Source organism: Halichoerus grypus, chromosome 3 (assembly GCF_964656455.1).
Source record: "Halichoerus grypus chromosome 3, mHalGry1.hap1.1, whole genome shotgun sequence".
In the NCBI taxonomy this organism is placed as follows: Eukaryota; Metazoa; Chordata; class Mammalia; order Carnivora; family Phocidae; genus Halichoerus; species Halichoerus grypus.
Window position 1 is genome coordinate 117344573 of NC_135714.1, and position 17051 is coordinate 117361623.

At 38.2% G+C, this 17051-nt stretch overlaps 1 protein-coding gene across 2 annotated transcripts; it reads right to left on the bottom strand.

The window, feature by feature from the left end:
* Positions 1 to 750: 750 nt before the first annotated feature.
* PCDH18 (protocadherin 18) lies at positions 751 to 14455 on the bottom strand. 2 transcript variants are annotated; one of them, XM_036100874.2, is made up of 4 exons: positions 11456 to 14455; positions 10538 to 10623; positions 10285 to 10448; positions 751 to 2717 (listed from the first exon to the last, which is right to left on the bottom strand). In XM_036100874.2, the coding sequence occupies exons 1-4, from the start codon at positions 13940 to 13942 to the stop codon at positions 2050 to 2052; spliced, it is 3405 nt and encodes a 1134-aa protein (XP_035956767.1). In that variant the 5' UTR covers positions 13943 to 14455; the 3' UTR covers positions 751 to 2049. The 2 variants fall into 2 exon arrangements, with proteins under 2 accessions (XP_035956767.1, XP_035956766.1); XM_036100873.2 differs by having other exon boundaries at positions 10538 to 10626.
* Between the last annotated feature and the right edge of the window lie 2596 nt (positions 14456 to 17051).

Sequence of the window (17051 nt, forward strand, 5' to 3'; positions counted from 1 at the left end):
TAGTATAATTTTGCATTTTATTTACTTCACATTATTTAAACATTGATTTCCAGCTTTGCTTCCTAATTACTAGTGGTGCTTTAAATTAAGAACAGCGCTCTTATGAAATTTTTTTTCTTAATGATAATATGTACTGAAAGGAAGTGAATTTGAAAAAAAAATGTTTTTAAATGTGATTAGCATTTGTGTGGGTAATCTACTGAAAAATAAATGGAAATTTCCCTTGTAACTGCAATCCTTCCTATAAAGGAAAATGTGCCCTTTAGAAGACATAACACATCTATTTGATGTGGTGCTCATTTGAGATTTAAAATATATGAGTTTAGCCTCTTTTAGGCTATTTAACTTTCTTCATATTTCAATTCCCTGCTAGTAAACCAAGGAAGATAATATTTTCACCTCTTGGAAACATTGTAAGGCACATTTTTTTGGACCCAACTTAATACAAAATGTTCTGAGAAAGAATTTTTTTTTTTAATTTGAAAAATGTTCAAGCGTTACTATTTGATTATTCTTTTTTTCTTTACACTTCAAATTCATTTAAATTCTTTAATCTACTGGGAATATGGTAGACTTCTTTCATCCCCATTACAGGCCTCAAATTCATTCCTTTTCCATTGTGTTTTTCTTGTTTGCCAAGCCAGCTGAATGTTCCCTCTTTATCATTCAAGACTCAAAACTGAATTATCCTCTCATGAAGGATATACTTCATGCAAAGCTTTTGAACATATATGTAGAACAGGACTCTGATTTATGGACAGTTCTTTAGCTTTACTTTAATTTTCCTTTTATTTTCATTGACAGCAAAATTTTCTGGAGAGTATAATCAAGATAGTGTATTCATAGAAATAACATTAATAGAAGCTTGGTCATAAATGAAAACAGTCATAATAAAGATCTTCTTTACCAAAGCATTCCACACAGAGAGATAACAGCACTATAATTAAAGAATTTGTTGTTTGTCACACAACAAATACAACAGAATTGCAATAACAAAATCATAATTTTATAAATGGTCTTATACTAAAAATAAAAGCAAAATATGAGATCATGCACTGGAGACAAAAGCTAAAAGTGAATAGTTATAGCAAAAACATTGCAAAAGATAAAAATGTTCAAGTATTGTGAGAGGAGAGGGAAGATTCAAATAAAACAGTTTCAGAATAAATCAATTACATTTACGACCCTAGGAGGGACACCGACATAATGGTTTTCATCCACTAATACTTTCTGCTGTTAGAATACATACTGTTACCCATTTAAAGGACAGATTCCATTTCCTTGGAGCGTGTCTACTGTTACAAGGATGGAATGAAATTCATTGTTTACCTTGATTACAAATAGACAATAATACTTCAGGAGAAATATTCTCAAGAAAGGGCCAGTGTGACGCCCCAGAATAGTAGGGCCCTGGGGGTTAGGAAGCATGGACTCTAGCCCTAGTTTCATCATTGTCTGTGAAAGGTACTTCCCAGTCCTGAAATGAAATTTCACCTCATGTTTCAATTTTGCTGTAATTGAACTATCAGAACTAGCAGAGAGCAGTAAAAATAATGATAATAATAAAATAGTTTAATATTTTTATTGATGCTTAATTTTATTTTTTAAGCATTGAAAAAAGAAACTGGATCACTTAACGAAACTAAGAGTCGTACAATGCTTTAGTGGGGTTGTTCCTACAGCATAGCAATTTCTTCCCCAACATAACTAATCTACACAGTGCCTTTATACTTTGTGGTTCACTACTATATCCTATTTGAACAGTGGCTAGTTTCTACATGATTAGGAAAGACATGTTTGTCATGGGAGTAAAAAAATAAAATTTGTCTGTTAAATTACACATAAATATAAGGTACAAATGTATTTTTAAAATACAGATTAAAATAATCACACTTGCATTGTGTACATACGAAAATACAGTATTTAATATTCAATATACACAGACACATTTATGATAAATGCAACTATTTGGCAATGCCAGTTCTTTCAGGGTTTTCTCTGTTCCCTATTTCCACATATACGGAAACAAAAATGCTTCGCTACAATCTCCTAGCTCTGGCGGACATCTTGAAGCAGTTTGTTAATCTCAGCCACTAGCTCACTGGCATCCATGAGTTCGTGTTTCCCGTCGTTGAGGTGGTTGAGCACATTGTCAAAATCATCTTCTTCATAATTTTCGGGGATCTCCTCCATGGCCGGCAGCCATTTCGAAGAAGGCTGCACGCTGGAGTGAGTTCCAAGTGGGGGACCAGAGTTGTTGGTGGGATTCTGAAAATGTGTACTGGCTGCCCAGGCGGCCACGCCTTGCGGGTAACCCGCCGTCTTGGCTGGCAAAGGTCCCTTGCGGCGTTCCAGGGAGTTGGACCGATCCACCTCGCTGCACTCAGCATAGGTGTCCAGGGAAGGGGGTAAGAGGCGCTGGAACACGCTGCTCATTTCCGAGAGCAGAGACGATGTGCTGGTATCCCCGGAGTCCTCCTCGTTTGGGGAGTCCTTCCCAAAGGTGGAAAAACTCTTCTTCTTCTCACCTGAATCTGCAGGCTGGGCGTCCTCCTCAAGACTCTGATGCGGATGCTGCTGCTGGGGTTGCGCTGGGAATTCCTCCCCCGGAATGAACATGTTACTCCGATAGTCGGAGGATGGCGAGGGCAGCGGTGGCATCCAGCACTGGTCAGAGTGTCCCAGGACCCTGCACTCCTCCGTGCAAAGCCTCATAGCTACCCCAAGGGAAACAATAGGGATTCATGATCATACTTAGCATAACTCAAAATGATAGAAAAAAAATGTAATTTCATTTTTTTAAAAAATAGAACGAGACAGTTTTAAACTATGACCACGATACTTAACCCATTATTTTACACAGTAAATGGACTACACTTACGGATTTAATTTGAGTATCAGTTTCATGGGCTTTTTTTTTCCTGTTTATCAAATAAGGAAAGGAGGGGTTATGACTCACACACTTCTCAGGAATATTATTTCTGTTACTCAGGTAATGAGAAAATGGTTTTATAACTTATACATGAGGATGACTGAAAAAGAGCAAAGGTATGGGCGATGAAATATTTGCCGAACATAAATTCTCAAAAACCCAGGGCTGTAAGGTGAAATCCATAATTTTAGAATGCCACCAGATAATTTTTGTAATACCTATGAGTAGCTTTCTAGATATTGAGGTCTACCTGACTAACTTTACCTTTAATGGAAGCATTGGAAATATAATAAGCTATCAGGTCATTATCCTTATTAATCTCTCTCCAAAGTATTCTGGATTTATTGATTTGTTACTTAAAATAGCAGTGCAAATTATCCTCAACTAATTAATTAATCCATTGGTTATCTCTTCCAGTTGTTATAATGCCCTATTGGAATGTGAGTGGCCACACTCATAGAAAATAATAGATGATATTAGAAAAGCAGAAAATAAAGAGGAGAACAATTTCTAAATTTGCCAAATACAATAACTAAACTACATAACAACAAAGGAATGCAAAAATGTAAAATATACTCCACAAACCATCTATCTCTTTCAGTGACAATATGGTCTGTTTGGTATAATGACCTTATTTTAGAGCAAGTGATAGAATGCAGAAAATGCAAAGTAATTATCTTACATTTGAATGAAAACTGGATTGATATCAACCATTCCTATCTATTCAGAGCTAATTCTCTAGATCTGGCCACTGAGGAAAGACTTCTCTTCTTCCCAAGTTATTGTGAAAAAGGATGATTCTTGAACAATGTCAAATCCTTTATAAGGGGAAGCAAGTAGTCTATTGTATTTATTGCTGTATCCCCAGCACCAGGTAAAGTGTCTGCATAGAATAAGCATTCACTATATATTTTCTAAACATCAGAAAAATGCAAATCAAAACCAAAATGAGATATCACTTCAAATCTGTCAGGATGGCTGTTATATTAAAAAAAAAAACCCACAAAAAAACCCCACAAAAAAAACAAGTGTTGGCAAATGTGGAGAAATTAGAATATTTGTACACTGTTGCTAAGAACACAAAGTGGTGCAGCCACTATGGAAAACAATATGGAAATTCCCCCCCAAAATAAAAATATAACTACCATAGGGGCACCTGGGTGGCTCAGTCGGTTAAGCGGCTGCCTTCAGCTTAGGTCATGATCCCAGGGTCCTGGATTTGAGCCCCATGTCAGGTTCCTTGCTCGGCGGAGAGCCTGCTTCTCCCTCTCCCTCTGCCTGCCTGCCGCTCCCCCTGCTTGTGCTTTCTCTCTCACTCACTATCTCTCTCTCTGTGTCAAATAAATAAAATCTTAAAATATATATATATGTATATATATATATATATATATATATATATATACATATAACTACCATATTATCCAGCAATCCCACTTCTGGGTATTTATTCAAAAGAATTGAAATCAAGATCTCAAAGAGATATTAGCACTCCCCTGTTCCCTGCAGCACTATTCACAATACCCAGATGTGAAAACAACCTGAATGCCCACCAACAGATGAATGGATAGAGAAAATGTAGTATATGCATACAATGGAATATTATTTAGCCTTAAAATAGGAAGAAAAGTCTACATTATGTGAAAACATGGATGAACCTTGAGGACATTATACTTAGTGAAATAAGCCAGGACAAATACTGCATGATCCTATGTATATAAGGTATCTAAAATGAACAAACTCATAGAATCCAAGAGTGGAATGGTGGTTGCTAGAAGGTGTGTGTGTGCAGGGGGTTGAGGAAATGGGGCACTGCTCATCAATGGGCATCAAGTTTTGGTTAAGCAAGATGAGTAAGTTCTGGAGATCTGCTATACAACATTGTACCTATGGTTAACAATACTGTATTGTACAATTAAAAATCTGTTAAGAGGGTAGATCTCATGTTCAGTGTTCTTATGCAATAAAATAACATTTTTAAAAATATTTAGATACAAAAAAAGGAAAGTGAAGAGTAACTGTTTCCTTTCAGAAAAAGAAAAATGGGGCACCTGGGTGGCTCAGTCTGTTAAGTGTCCAACTCTTGATTTCAGCTCAGGTCATGATCTCAGGGTTGTGAGATTGAGCCCCCTGTCAGGTTCCATGCCCAGCTTAAGATTCTCTCTCTCTCACTGCTTCTCCCTCTACCCCCACCCTCCATCCCTCTCTTAAAAAAAAAAAAAAAAGGAGAAATGGAGGAATTTGTTGAAAGGTGTAGAAGTCACTGCCCTTCATCACTTAAACTTTGAAGATAGTTCAGTTTTATACCTCATCAACTCTGGACCTCAGTTTTTAATAGAGAAGGGGTTAATCTGAGGAACAAAAATGATAGCAAGTATACCAGATGAGAACAAAAGTCTGATTGGCAGGAAAGCTAAAAATACAAAGAAAGTAGGGAAAATGCAGAGGTAGCGTTGAGTGTTAACTGTGGGTAAGACAAAGGGCAAATACTGGGAATCCTTGTGTACTTTTGCTGTGAAGAAAGGCTAAGTTTAAATAAGGATGGATGATTTAAGAATAAAAGCATGCTTAGATGTACTGACTTCATGCATTATTACTGCTTGGAAATATTTACCAAGTATTGCTCATCATTTAATGTGGACAAAACCAAAAGGAGTTGAAAGTAACTAGAATGCCTTAATAACAATGAGGTTTTCTCAGCAGTGAAATAATTCTCAAAGTGGTAATGAAGTTTTTTCCTAATACCCTGGGTCTCTGAAAATGGAAAAGAGATCTGTCTATCTTGTCTTACACACATCCTGTTAGATGGAAGGGAAACAGATCTGATGACACCTTTCATTTGTTTTCCGGCCTTTAACTCTGTGGGAAGGACTTAATTGTTTGATTGATTGTTTGATAGGCTTTGTTTTCTTTTAATATTTAGTGACAGGGGGAAGAAAAGGAAAAATTACATAGGCTTCTAAGAATCCTGCATATGATCAATTTTCTAGAGACCTGAATATAACGAACATATAACCAAAAATACAATCTGGATGATTAAAATGATAGCACATGTTCAAAAGTAATTTGGTTACAGGAATTTTTAAAACAGGGAATGCCATTTACAACTTTGCAGTAAATAAGTGGAGCTTTAATTATAAAATAATAAATTAACATACAATTTTTCAAATTCATAAAGTAGGAAATATTGATGAAGAAAAGCTAATGGAGAGAAGGTTGGGAAAAATTAATAGAGATGGGGGACAGTGGCACAGAATAAGGCATTTCTGTTTCATTGATATTTTCAAACTTTTCCCTGGAGACTCAACTATTTAAAAACATTCTCAGTGTACACGTAATTCAGTGCCACAGAGGTTTCATACCACGACCAATAAGTTAGAACTTACTGGCAAGTGGTGCATGTGGTTAATCTTTCTGTCTCTTCTTGAAAGCGGCCAGGTGGTTAGATTTCCTCTGGGAAGGGGAGGCTATGAGGAAGCAGAGACCTCTTCTTTCCCACCATATGACTATCAATTTTGTGACTGTACTATACTTTATAGGTAGACCCTAAGGTAAGAAGAAGAAATAAAAAACCTGGGCCTAACGTCTATCAAGCCATTAGTTACAGAGTAACCAATCGGTTATGTCTTCAGAGCCTGCCATATGTCAAGTGAGATGATAGCCTTCTGTCCTCAAATGGTTTCCAATCCAGTTCTGAGTCAAGTGTAACAAATGAAGCCCTAAATGCCCAGTTAAAGTGCCAGGCTATATGATGCTGAAGGCATGTCAAGAAAAGAGAAAAAGAGGGAAAGTGGAGGCTGCAGTAGTTAAAGGAAGAGAAACTTGAAACAGTTTTGAGAGATGAACAGGACTCAGATGGACACAGTGATGAGAAGCCAGATTTTTTTCAGGAAGAAAGGCAACATGAGCAAAGGACCGGTGTGTTATGTGAAGAGATGGCTCTGCCTATTGCAAAAGACACAAAAAAAGCCAAAATGGAGATTTAATAAGCTAGGAGTGGATTTTATTGGCCTTGGAATGCCAAGGGAAGTAGTTTTATTAGGTGTTGCTAGGCCACAAAAGTCAATTAGTGATTTTGAACCAAAAAAATGTAAATTAAAATGTTCTGAAAAAGCTGTTCGAGCTGCATAAAAGAAATACTTGACAAAGGGAGGAGGTGCTAGAGAGTGAATATCAGCTTGTGTGTGGGTACAGTAAACCAGCCGTGGAAGAAAGGCCAGAACTGGGATACCAGCCATGACAATGGACAGAACATGGAATTGAAGAGAAATGTTTGAGTTAAGTAATCACAGATGGCAGATTAATGAAAAGTGGAATGAGCTCAATAAAGGAGTATCACAAGAAACAAAATCAAACGCCTTTATAAATCATTCTGGTGCAGCTGATAGATTGGGAAAATGGAAATTTTGCAGGAATATGTGTAGCACTGTAGTTCAAAGTTGAATGAGTAAGGAAGAAAGTATGTTGACAAACATGAGCTAACAGACAAAAATGCTTGCTGATTTTACTGCTCAGAATGCAGGATATTTCTGTGGGAATTAATAGAATGAGTGACCAGAAATGACCTTGCTGGCAGGCAATGCAACATAACATAATCTATATTTGATCACAGTTTAGTGCAGAAAAATAGTTGGAATAAGACACTTAAGTCCTAAAAATATACATGCTTTTGAAAACTGCACTGATTCTGTTAATGGAATTCAGATGTGGACTTGCATTTTTTTTTTCTACTTGGGCTATTTCCTGGGAATATAAGTTTATAAAGCACAAGTTTTATACCATAACGTGCTGGCAGAAGCTGCCAGAATGAATAATAAACCAGAAAATGGTTGAAGTATCATCAGAATGATGGTCATAATTAAAGGATGGTTATCTCTGTATAGATTCTCAATATGCACATTTCTTTCCATACTAGCCAGACATGAATAAAGCTTAAAATACTTTATAAATCACTGGTAATATCCCGGTGCTCTATGCCACCAGAATGCTTTCCCCACATGGAGGCAAGTAGCCAGTAAGAAAGAAATGTATCTATTGTAAAACAACACCATAAACCTACAATATAGTTTTCCTGCTACACACCTAGATTAAGTATGATTGTGTAAATACGGAATTTTTTAAAGGACTATCTATGTAGTAAGTGGTGTTATTACCGATAATATAAAAGTGAACCTCTAACTTTGAAAAGAAATGTTAACTTATAAGGAGTCTAAAGCCACTCACTAAGCAAGACTCACTATTACCTAGACTTTATATCTACCCATTGTTTCCTCAATAGCTTTATTAGCATTTTTTAATGTAATCATTAGATAACTCTTCTGCCATGAACATATCTGGTCTTGGTAGCTTTGAAAGAGTGAAAGAGAAGTCTTGCCTTTTTCTAAAACAGGTTAGCTGTTACAATTATGCAATTTCAGAATTAAAAAGGATTTTAGGCATCATTTAGGCCCCCAAATGGAAAGGTTATCTAAATAGGGAAAGTTCTTTTCCCTTTAACTATGCCAAGAAATTAACATTTCAATGAATAGACTTTGTACAATTTAAAAAATAACTTACACATTATAATATTGATGTTATGCCCATTATACTACTTTTCTGTTTTATGAAATAATGTAATTTAGGAAATCACATTATCCAAAATTGGGGACCAATATTCCAAATTAGAGTTCCATCAGTATCGTTGAATCATAGAAATTTAGCCAGACGGTTCTTTCATTTCATTAGTAAAAATAATAAAAGTGACTCTCTTTGAGCAAGTTTTCTCAGGCTGTATATATCCCACTAGATTTTCAGAGATTTATTTTCTTCCTTTAAATAGGGAGTCTATGAATAAAACAAAGAAACAAAGACACTACTGTGCAAATGCTGGTTCTCGTGTACACTGTAGCCCTCAATGTTACTAGAAGTCCTTTCCACACGTTCATCCTGCCAGAGATGCAGTATCTAGTATTGTCATATCATAAGGAAATAGGCAGCATTCAATCATTTCATAGACAGTGGTGAGACTTAAAGAACATGAGAACAAATACATTACTAAACTTATCTTTTTAAAAAAACTGTTGCTTCAAGTTAGTGTTTAAGAGTGTGCGGATAGGTTCAAATACCACCTCTACCATGTATAAACTGCCTGATTTGGGACACGTTTTTTAACCTTTATAAGCTTCAGTTTTCAAACCTAAACAAAAACAACAACAACAACAAAAAAAAAAAACCAAGAACACTACCCTACTACCACCCCATTACTAATTCCTATGTCTGTCAAAGTGTTAGGAGACAGAATGCGGGTACCGACGTCCTCACGGGGCCTGGGTAAGTGCCGGGACCCTGTTGGTTACGACTGGTGGCAACTACTAGAACCTTCTATGCAGTGCTTCTGCCTGCATTTCCGTGGCTCTCTGAAGCTGCCCCGCGACTATTTCCTAAACTCTCTTACTTATCTGTGTTTAGAAAATGGATGTTTGATGGAATTCAAACGGGTCATAGTTTTGTTCTGCCTTTCTTTCATTTGTCAAATGGCAGTCATTGGATCAACATTCCCTGGAATTTAGAAACATAAGTAGCCAAAGCAACATTTATGTGTTCCTACGAGTTGATTTAATATTACAGTCTCTAGGAACAGGGTTGCAACAGTGATGTAGTCGGGCTTTACCCAGTTGGTTCACAGAGTTTCTACCGCACAACTAGAGAGGGGGACTCTAAGGAAAATGTGGCTCATAACTTACTAGGATCTCCTCCATGTAGCTATGTACTTATAAACTCCCCTCTTTAACTCCAGTTCCTTTTCCACTACAGTGCAGATAGAAAATGAAAGGTGGCAAAAATATTCTATGCTTACCACCTAAAAGATGCATTCTTTGTCCTATTTTTGGTGATAGAAGTGGACCATTTTCTAGTGTATTTTAATCTCTGATTCTGTGAGTTGGTTCCCATCACAGGAAATTTGCATCCTCCAAATTATAGTCTAGTTCACCACGAGGCACCAAAACAGGCTGTTTGAATAACAACCACCACCCAGTAATTTCATAAAGAGTTGCTCAAGAGTGTCCTGTGGCAGTCCTGTGGATGGGGCAGGAAGAGGAAAGAAGTGGTGTGGTTTTCTATCCTCCTCTCCCCACTCCTTCCTTCTTGTCCTGCTAGGCTCTCTTGCTTACTCCTTCTCTATCACCTGCTTCATATGAATTCTAAGAAAATGATTCTGAAAGTGTGCCAGGTCATGTTCATTGCTAATAGCATACAGATGTCAGATAACTTCCGTGCAAAGGACAAAGAAAAATCTAAGCATGGGAGAGACTGTTCACTTCATTGGTGGAGCAGATCTGAAAATAAGGATTTACCATCTATCACTACCCTCTTACCTGCTGGAATTCTTCCATCTGTAAGAAACAGGTCACTGAATCCTTCACCCAGCAGCCTATCTATTGGTGAATCTCGCCCCAAATCATAATCACTGTCTCCTGCTTCACTGTCACCACGGCCACTGTCTTTCAAGCTAAATTTGTCCATGTCTTGGAGGGCATATCTAGAAAGATGAATCAGAGAAAGTATGGTTTTTACTTGTCAGCATTCATGTCAGTGGGACTCAATAGGTAGCAGGAAGATAATTCATACCTATAGCTCCTGGAATATTTGTTTCCTCGAAAACTTGGCCTTGGCTGATATTGCCCCTGGTGAAGCATTGAAAGAAGCTGGGAGACCTGCTGGAAACCAAATAGACAGAACTGATTTCTGGAAACAAACCCCCAAATACTCACAAGCTTTAAGCAAGGAAAAACAGTTGCTCACTATTTCATCCTAATTAATTGAACATGTTATCTCTGGTTTAAAGATTTATACATGCTGGAATGTGGCAGACTACGCAGCCAGCCACCACACGTAACTGAATCTATCCCAGAGAGATTTGAATGATCTCATACACTGACTTTTTCTTTTGGAAAAAGAACTCCTTGATAAATAACAGATTGATTTCCTTTATTTTTTCAGTTCAGATTAAAGTGATCAGTTACAAAAATATGTGGAAAATGTTGTAAAATACAACATTCGAACACATGCAGCTAAAATCACGTCAGAAAAATTTCAAAAGCTGAACAAATGTGACGTGAATTCAGATGGCATTCTGGAGGCCTCAGTTATTTTGTTTGTTTGTTTATTTTGTTTTTTGGTTGTTTTGTTTTGTTTTTTGGGTAGGAACCACAACTATGAGAATAAAACAAGTCCTTTTATTTTTGGCTTCCAGTATCTTAATCTGGGAAGTAAGGGTATTCTAATTAGATAGTCATTTGGGAGCTTCACATTTATTTTTCAATATTCTACATAATACATGCAAGCAAATTCTTTAAGAAAAACAAAACAGCCCGCTAAGGTATGAATACTTGCTACATACACGTAATACAACTTGTATCCTATTTAATTTGAATATTGTTAATCTTGTTTACTTCTTAATGGAAACATTTAAGAACTAACACATACACAACTTCTGAACACTAACAGCTGACTTGCTCAGTGAATTGGAGCAGGGTATGATCTTACCTCAACAGCAGGAGTGGCATGGGTGAGTTCTAATGAGAAACTCTCTGGCACGTGGTTGGATGAGATTGTCACCAAACTGTTGAGGGACTGGTGACTGTGGTGACTCTGCCGGCTGCCCATCTGCCCTCTTTCCAAGGTGGGAGACGAAGATGGAGACGATCTGTGATGAGATCTGATGGGCAGAGTGCCATTCATGGTCGGCACCAATGTAATGTCCCCTTTGTGAATCTGCCTGGATGGCCTTTTTGGGTGGTGCTGGTAAGTGGACTCTGCTACCCTGCAGTTGTAGGATCTAGTGTCTTTCTTTTCTCGGTTACACCTAGTTGCAAACAGCACCATAATAACCAACAACACTGCACAAATTGCTCCTAAGGAAATAATTATAATCATGGAGACATCCAAAGATGCCTGGCTTACTGAGGTCATTGCTGTGCTCGTCACTGACTCTGCATATTCAAAGATCATACACTTCAGAAGGACTTTGGTATGCAGCTGAGGATTGCCTTTGTCCTGGATGATGACTGAGAGCTCCCATTCTGTGTAGGAAACAGATTCCATGCTCACGTTGGTATGGATGTCACATGATCGTGGATCAATTAAAAAGATATTCTCCTCATTACCTGCTACGATGGAGCAACTGAGTTCAGCATTCACACCAGAGTCTCTGTCAATTGCCCTTATTCTTGTGACATGAAAGCCACTTTCGGCCCCTTTGGGTATGGAGATTTCTGCAGTATTATTGCGCAGCGCAGGCCCTATAACCACAGGGACGTTGTCATTTTCATCAATGATGGTGAGCACAACTGTGGTATTGCTTGCTAGTTGCTTTGGACTTCCTCCATCTCTCGCTTCAACCGCAAAAGTGATCTGACTCACTTCCTCATGATCAAAGATTCTGAGGGCATAGATGGCTCCATTAGATGGGTCAATGGTTACATATGTAGTTATGGAACTTCCCAGGATAAAACTCTCCAAAATGGTATATGTAACCTGGCCGTTTTCTCCAAGATCAGGATCTGTGGCTGTAACAGTGGTGATATATGCCCCTGGCGAGTTATTCTCTGAGATTGCAAATTCATATCGACTTCTCTGGAAGTGGGGTGGATTGTCATTTATATCATTGATCTGAACAGTAAAATGTTTTACTGTAGAAAGACTGGGTGTCCCCTTGTCCTCAGCGATTACGGTCAAACTGTATTCAGATCTCTTTTCTCTATCCAGTGTGGCATTCGTCAAGATTAAATAATTGTTTTCGTAAGTCTTCTGAAGTTTAAAGTGACCATGTCCATGAAGCTTACAAACTATTTCTCCATTCAGCCCAGAATCCTTGTCCTGAACCCTGACCAAAGCAACAAATGTGTCAATAGGATCCCCTTCAAAGATATAAGATATTTCTTCTTTTCCGGGGGACATGAGGTTTATGTTAATTTCAGGCTTATTGTCATTAACATCCACAACCTTAATTATAATTTTGCAATGAGCTGGGATTGAATTTGGACCCAAATCTTGAGCCTGAACATCAATCTCATAGGATTTGGTGATTTCATAATCCACTTGCTTGAAAAGAGTCAAATGTCCTCTTTCTGAATCGATTTTAAAAGTCTCTATAATTTTGGGAGACACATGACTGCTGAAGGAATATACAATTTTCCCATTAGCGCCCTCATCTGGATCAGTGGCATTCAGATCAAGGAGCAAAGTGCCAACAGGGGAGTTTTCTAAGAGTTGTATTATATAAGACTGCTGCTCAAAAGCAGGGCTGTTGTCATTGGAGTCGGAAATGCTTATTTTTAGTAGGGATGAGCCAGACCTCTGAGGCACCCCCATGTCTGAGGCAGTGAGCTGAAGCTCATAGCTTGACTTCAGCTCCCGATCCAGCTCTCTGACCACTATGAGTTCTGCATACTTGGCTCCATCCGTCCTGGTCCGAACCTCAATATTAAAAAAATCATTGGCAGAGAGAGAGTACGTGTGGAGGGAATTTTCCCCAACATCTGGATCAAATGCACTGTCCAGAGGGATGTGAGTCCCAACTGCTGCACTCTCAGATATCTCAATAGGTATGACAGATCTTGAGAACTGGGGAGAATTGTCATTAATATCCAGCACTTCAACTTCAATATGGAAAAGCTGCAGATGCTCAGTGGGTAGAGTGATCACATCAAACTCTATGGAACAGTTCAAGTTTTTCTGGCATAGTTGTTCACGGTCGATTTTAGCCCCTATGCTGATTTCTCCGTTATCCTCATTTACTACAAGGAGAGGAGAATTTCCCCTTTGCATGGCTCGAAAGCGAACAGTGGAAGGATTAGGTAGCTTAACTAAAACATCAGCCACATCCTCTGATAGTCTTGCAATTACGGATCCAACCCTCTGCTCCTCATAAATCCTGTATTTCAAATTCTTGCCCAGTACATCATAGCTGAAAGATAGCATCAGGAGTGCAAAAACAAATCTAAAGTGCATTTTAGCATTCATTTGGCACATCGGTCAGTTTAGGAGATTCCTCACACAGACCAAGTTAAAACAGCAAAGCAATTCCCTCAACTTCCTTTGGCAACTTAAAGCTAAGCTACATTTGGTACTTGAAACTTGAAAGCGTCTCTTAATAATACAGCACAGCAATTAACAGCTCGCAAACTTTTGTTTTATACACACCGTGTCACGACTTCCAGATATTATTGGCGTCGAGTCCGATCCTTGCATTTGTTTGGCTGTCCTCTCTGCAGGCAGAGAAGAGTGTCACCTCCGCGTCTCCCCCCTCGTGTAGTCGGAATCCATCTATTGCAGGGTGCTGGCGGAGTCTGCAGTGAATCTTTCTCGAGCGATTCTTTCTCCCTTTCTCTGCTCGGCTGCAGACTAAACACACCCGTGATTGCTGACTCCAGTCTAAAATCTGTACAACTTCACTTCAACTCAGACAAAGCTCTCTTGCCCGGCGTGTGTTGAATCGCTTCCAGCCAATCAGCGTCCTTCCAAATCAAAAGCTGATGGAGTCCCCAAAGCGAGGGCGGTCGAGAGTGGAGGGTGGAGAGGGAGAGAGACCAGCTAGGAGGAAGGCGGGGGCTGGGGGCGCGGCGGGGAGAGCAGGGAGGAGGGCTGGTGGGGGCTGGGGGAGGAGGCTGGGAGCCGCTCCTTCCCTGCTCCTCCCTTCCTCCTCCCTACTCCCCCTCCTCCTTTCAATCTACTGCATTCACTTTCTCTGAGCGTGCCACGACAAAGGGGAGACAAATTACAGAAGAAAAACTTTAAATCAACTTCTGGTCGCCTTTATTTATATGGCATTTTAAATTGTTCTGGTTTTCTTAATTGCCCTTTCTTCTTCCACAAACATGCAATCATCTTGCTTTTCATAGTCTTTAAGTACTGGTTTAACTTAAAACACCTCTAAGTGCATTTTGTTGGTGAAGGAATTTAATAAAATTTGAAAACTTGCTTCTAATTATGCTTCTCAGACCGCTTCCTTCCCCTCCCCCTCTGTAAATACTTGGGTCTTTCTCCTGTGAGCACAAGCAGATTTTCTTGGAGCCCTGTTTGAAAGAACAGAGCAAGTAAGGAGGTTTCATTTTCTGCTTTTCTTTCATCTTTATTCTTTGAAGATAAGAAAAGGGCTATTTTCCACTCTTGATTTCTCTTAATTAGCAAGATTTAAAGGAGCACCTTAGGATTTGAAACTAATTACCAATATAATTCTACCATATAGCCCTTCTTTCTTTGAGTTGGGGCAAAATTGGCTATGATATTTCTTTGTCTCATACTTCAAAAAATCCTGTTTACCTTGAGTAGAAGACATTTCATGCTTTAGTGTGCCAGGTGAGTCTTCACAACGTATACTGGGGGGACATGGACTCAATAGTTTACAAGTCAAATTTTTATAACATATGTATTATTTATGAAAGCACTTTTCAGATATGTATTTTGAGAACCCAAAGCTTGTTTACATTGAAGAATAAAATGCCTGAGCTGAAAATTGCATTTTGTGTGCATCAAAATGCTAGGAAATATCATGGGAGGCTTGTGCTCTATCCAGGTCACAGAAACTGATGTATTCTTATTTGAAAATATGATTATTTATGATGTTCTTTCTGCTCTGCAATTCCTTTTAAGTTTATCATCATGGCTCTATTGCTGCCTTTTTTTTTTTTTTTTTGGTACCTCTTGCATTATTCCTCAGCTGTCTTCATCCACTTGCAGATTTGTTGTTTCACATAATCTCACTGTCACTATTTTCCATTTATTTTCTCCCACTCTCTATTTTGCCCCCCCCCCGGAAACATATAAAAAAGGTAATTTTCTGATTTTTCCACTTTGCTTACTCTCAGCAGAGTTCAGCTAAAGTCACTAAGAAGGTTCCTTCCAAGAAAGAAAGCAGAGTAGTCTCAGCGTGAACTCTCCTTCTTTTTAGGCATTCAAAAGCATTTTATAAGCCATTGTCTTTTTTCCCCCTCCAGAAACCAGCGCTGTGTGGCAAATTGTGCAGAATAGAAATGCCTATAATGAATGTATTTAGCACTGGGTCACGCTGATGAACATTCTGCCCCCATGAATAATACTGTTTTACAAGGTTGTAGCCTTTTCAAATTGCTGATCCCCAAACCCTATAGGCAAACTAGGGAAACTACCACAAGCAACAGGGACTTTAGAAATCCATAGCCATCTGGCCTAGATCTCTAACAATCTGAGCCAATAATTATATCAATTCAGGCTTTAGCGAACCCCTTTGCAAACACCAAAAGAGCAAAGAAAGGAATTAGTGACTATTCAAAGTTGGGGTGAGAATTCAAAGGTAATCTAATTCCACAAGTTCTAGGAAAGTCTTCCTTGTGGATTTGATAAGTCTACCCCCAAAATCTCTAAGAGCAATGGACTTGATTACCTTAATGTAGAGGACATTTTTCTCTAATGCTTAAAAAGAAAAAAGTAAATTTAAAAATCTTTCTTTTATTTCTGACAATGAGTTTGAACAGACTTAATCATTGTCAAAATAGCTTCAGACCACCTTACTGAAATATTTAGAAGAGCTGTAAATTAATACATACTCATAAATAATGTGTTTCTATGAATAAGTCTTTAAATAATTTGGAATTCTTTCATGGAGAATGGCTTGTTTTCACTTGTGATATCATCCTTATCAAATACCATTTCATGTTCAGCTTGTCAATCCCTCCCTGAGAAATTATATGTACCTACTTGATAGTATTGGGCTTTTAATTTCTCTTTAGTGTGCACTACTCTGTTTTTCAAACTCATTTTCAGAAAGTACAAAGTAGAAAATAAATCTTTCCTTTGCACTTTTGATTAGCTCCAGCAATTCAAAATGTCCTTATTTGGTAGCCCTGCAAAGAAAATACCAAAACAAACAAACAAACAAACAAAAACCCTCTCTCATATCATATGCCATGTGTGAAATGGTTTGTATTAGGGGAGAATAACTGATAAATGTCTGTTAATTGTCATCTAATGGTGATTTGATTGAACTTGCTCGGTCTTCTAGAATTTTACAAAGTCATGAATAAGTAGTCATGAAGAAGTTTAGACCCTCTAAAATTACTTTCAGCTACCCAATGAAGGAGGATCGAATGCTCCTTAAAGTCCA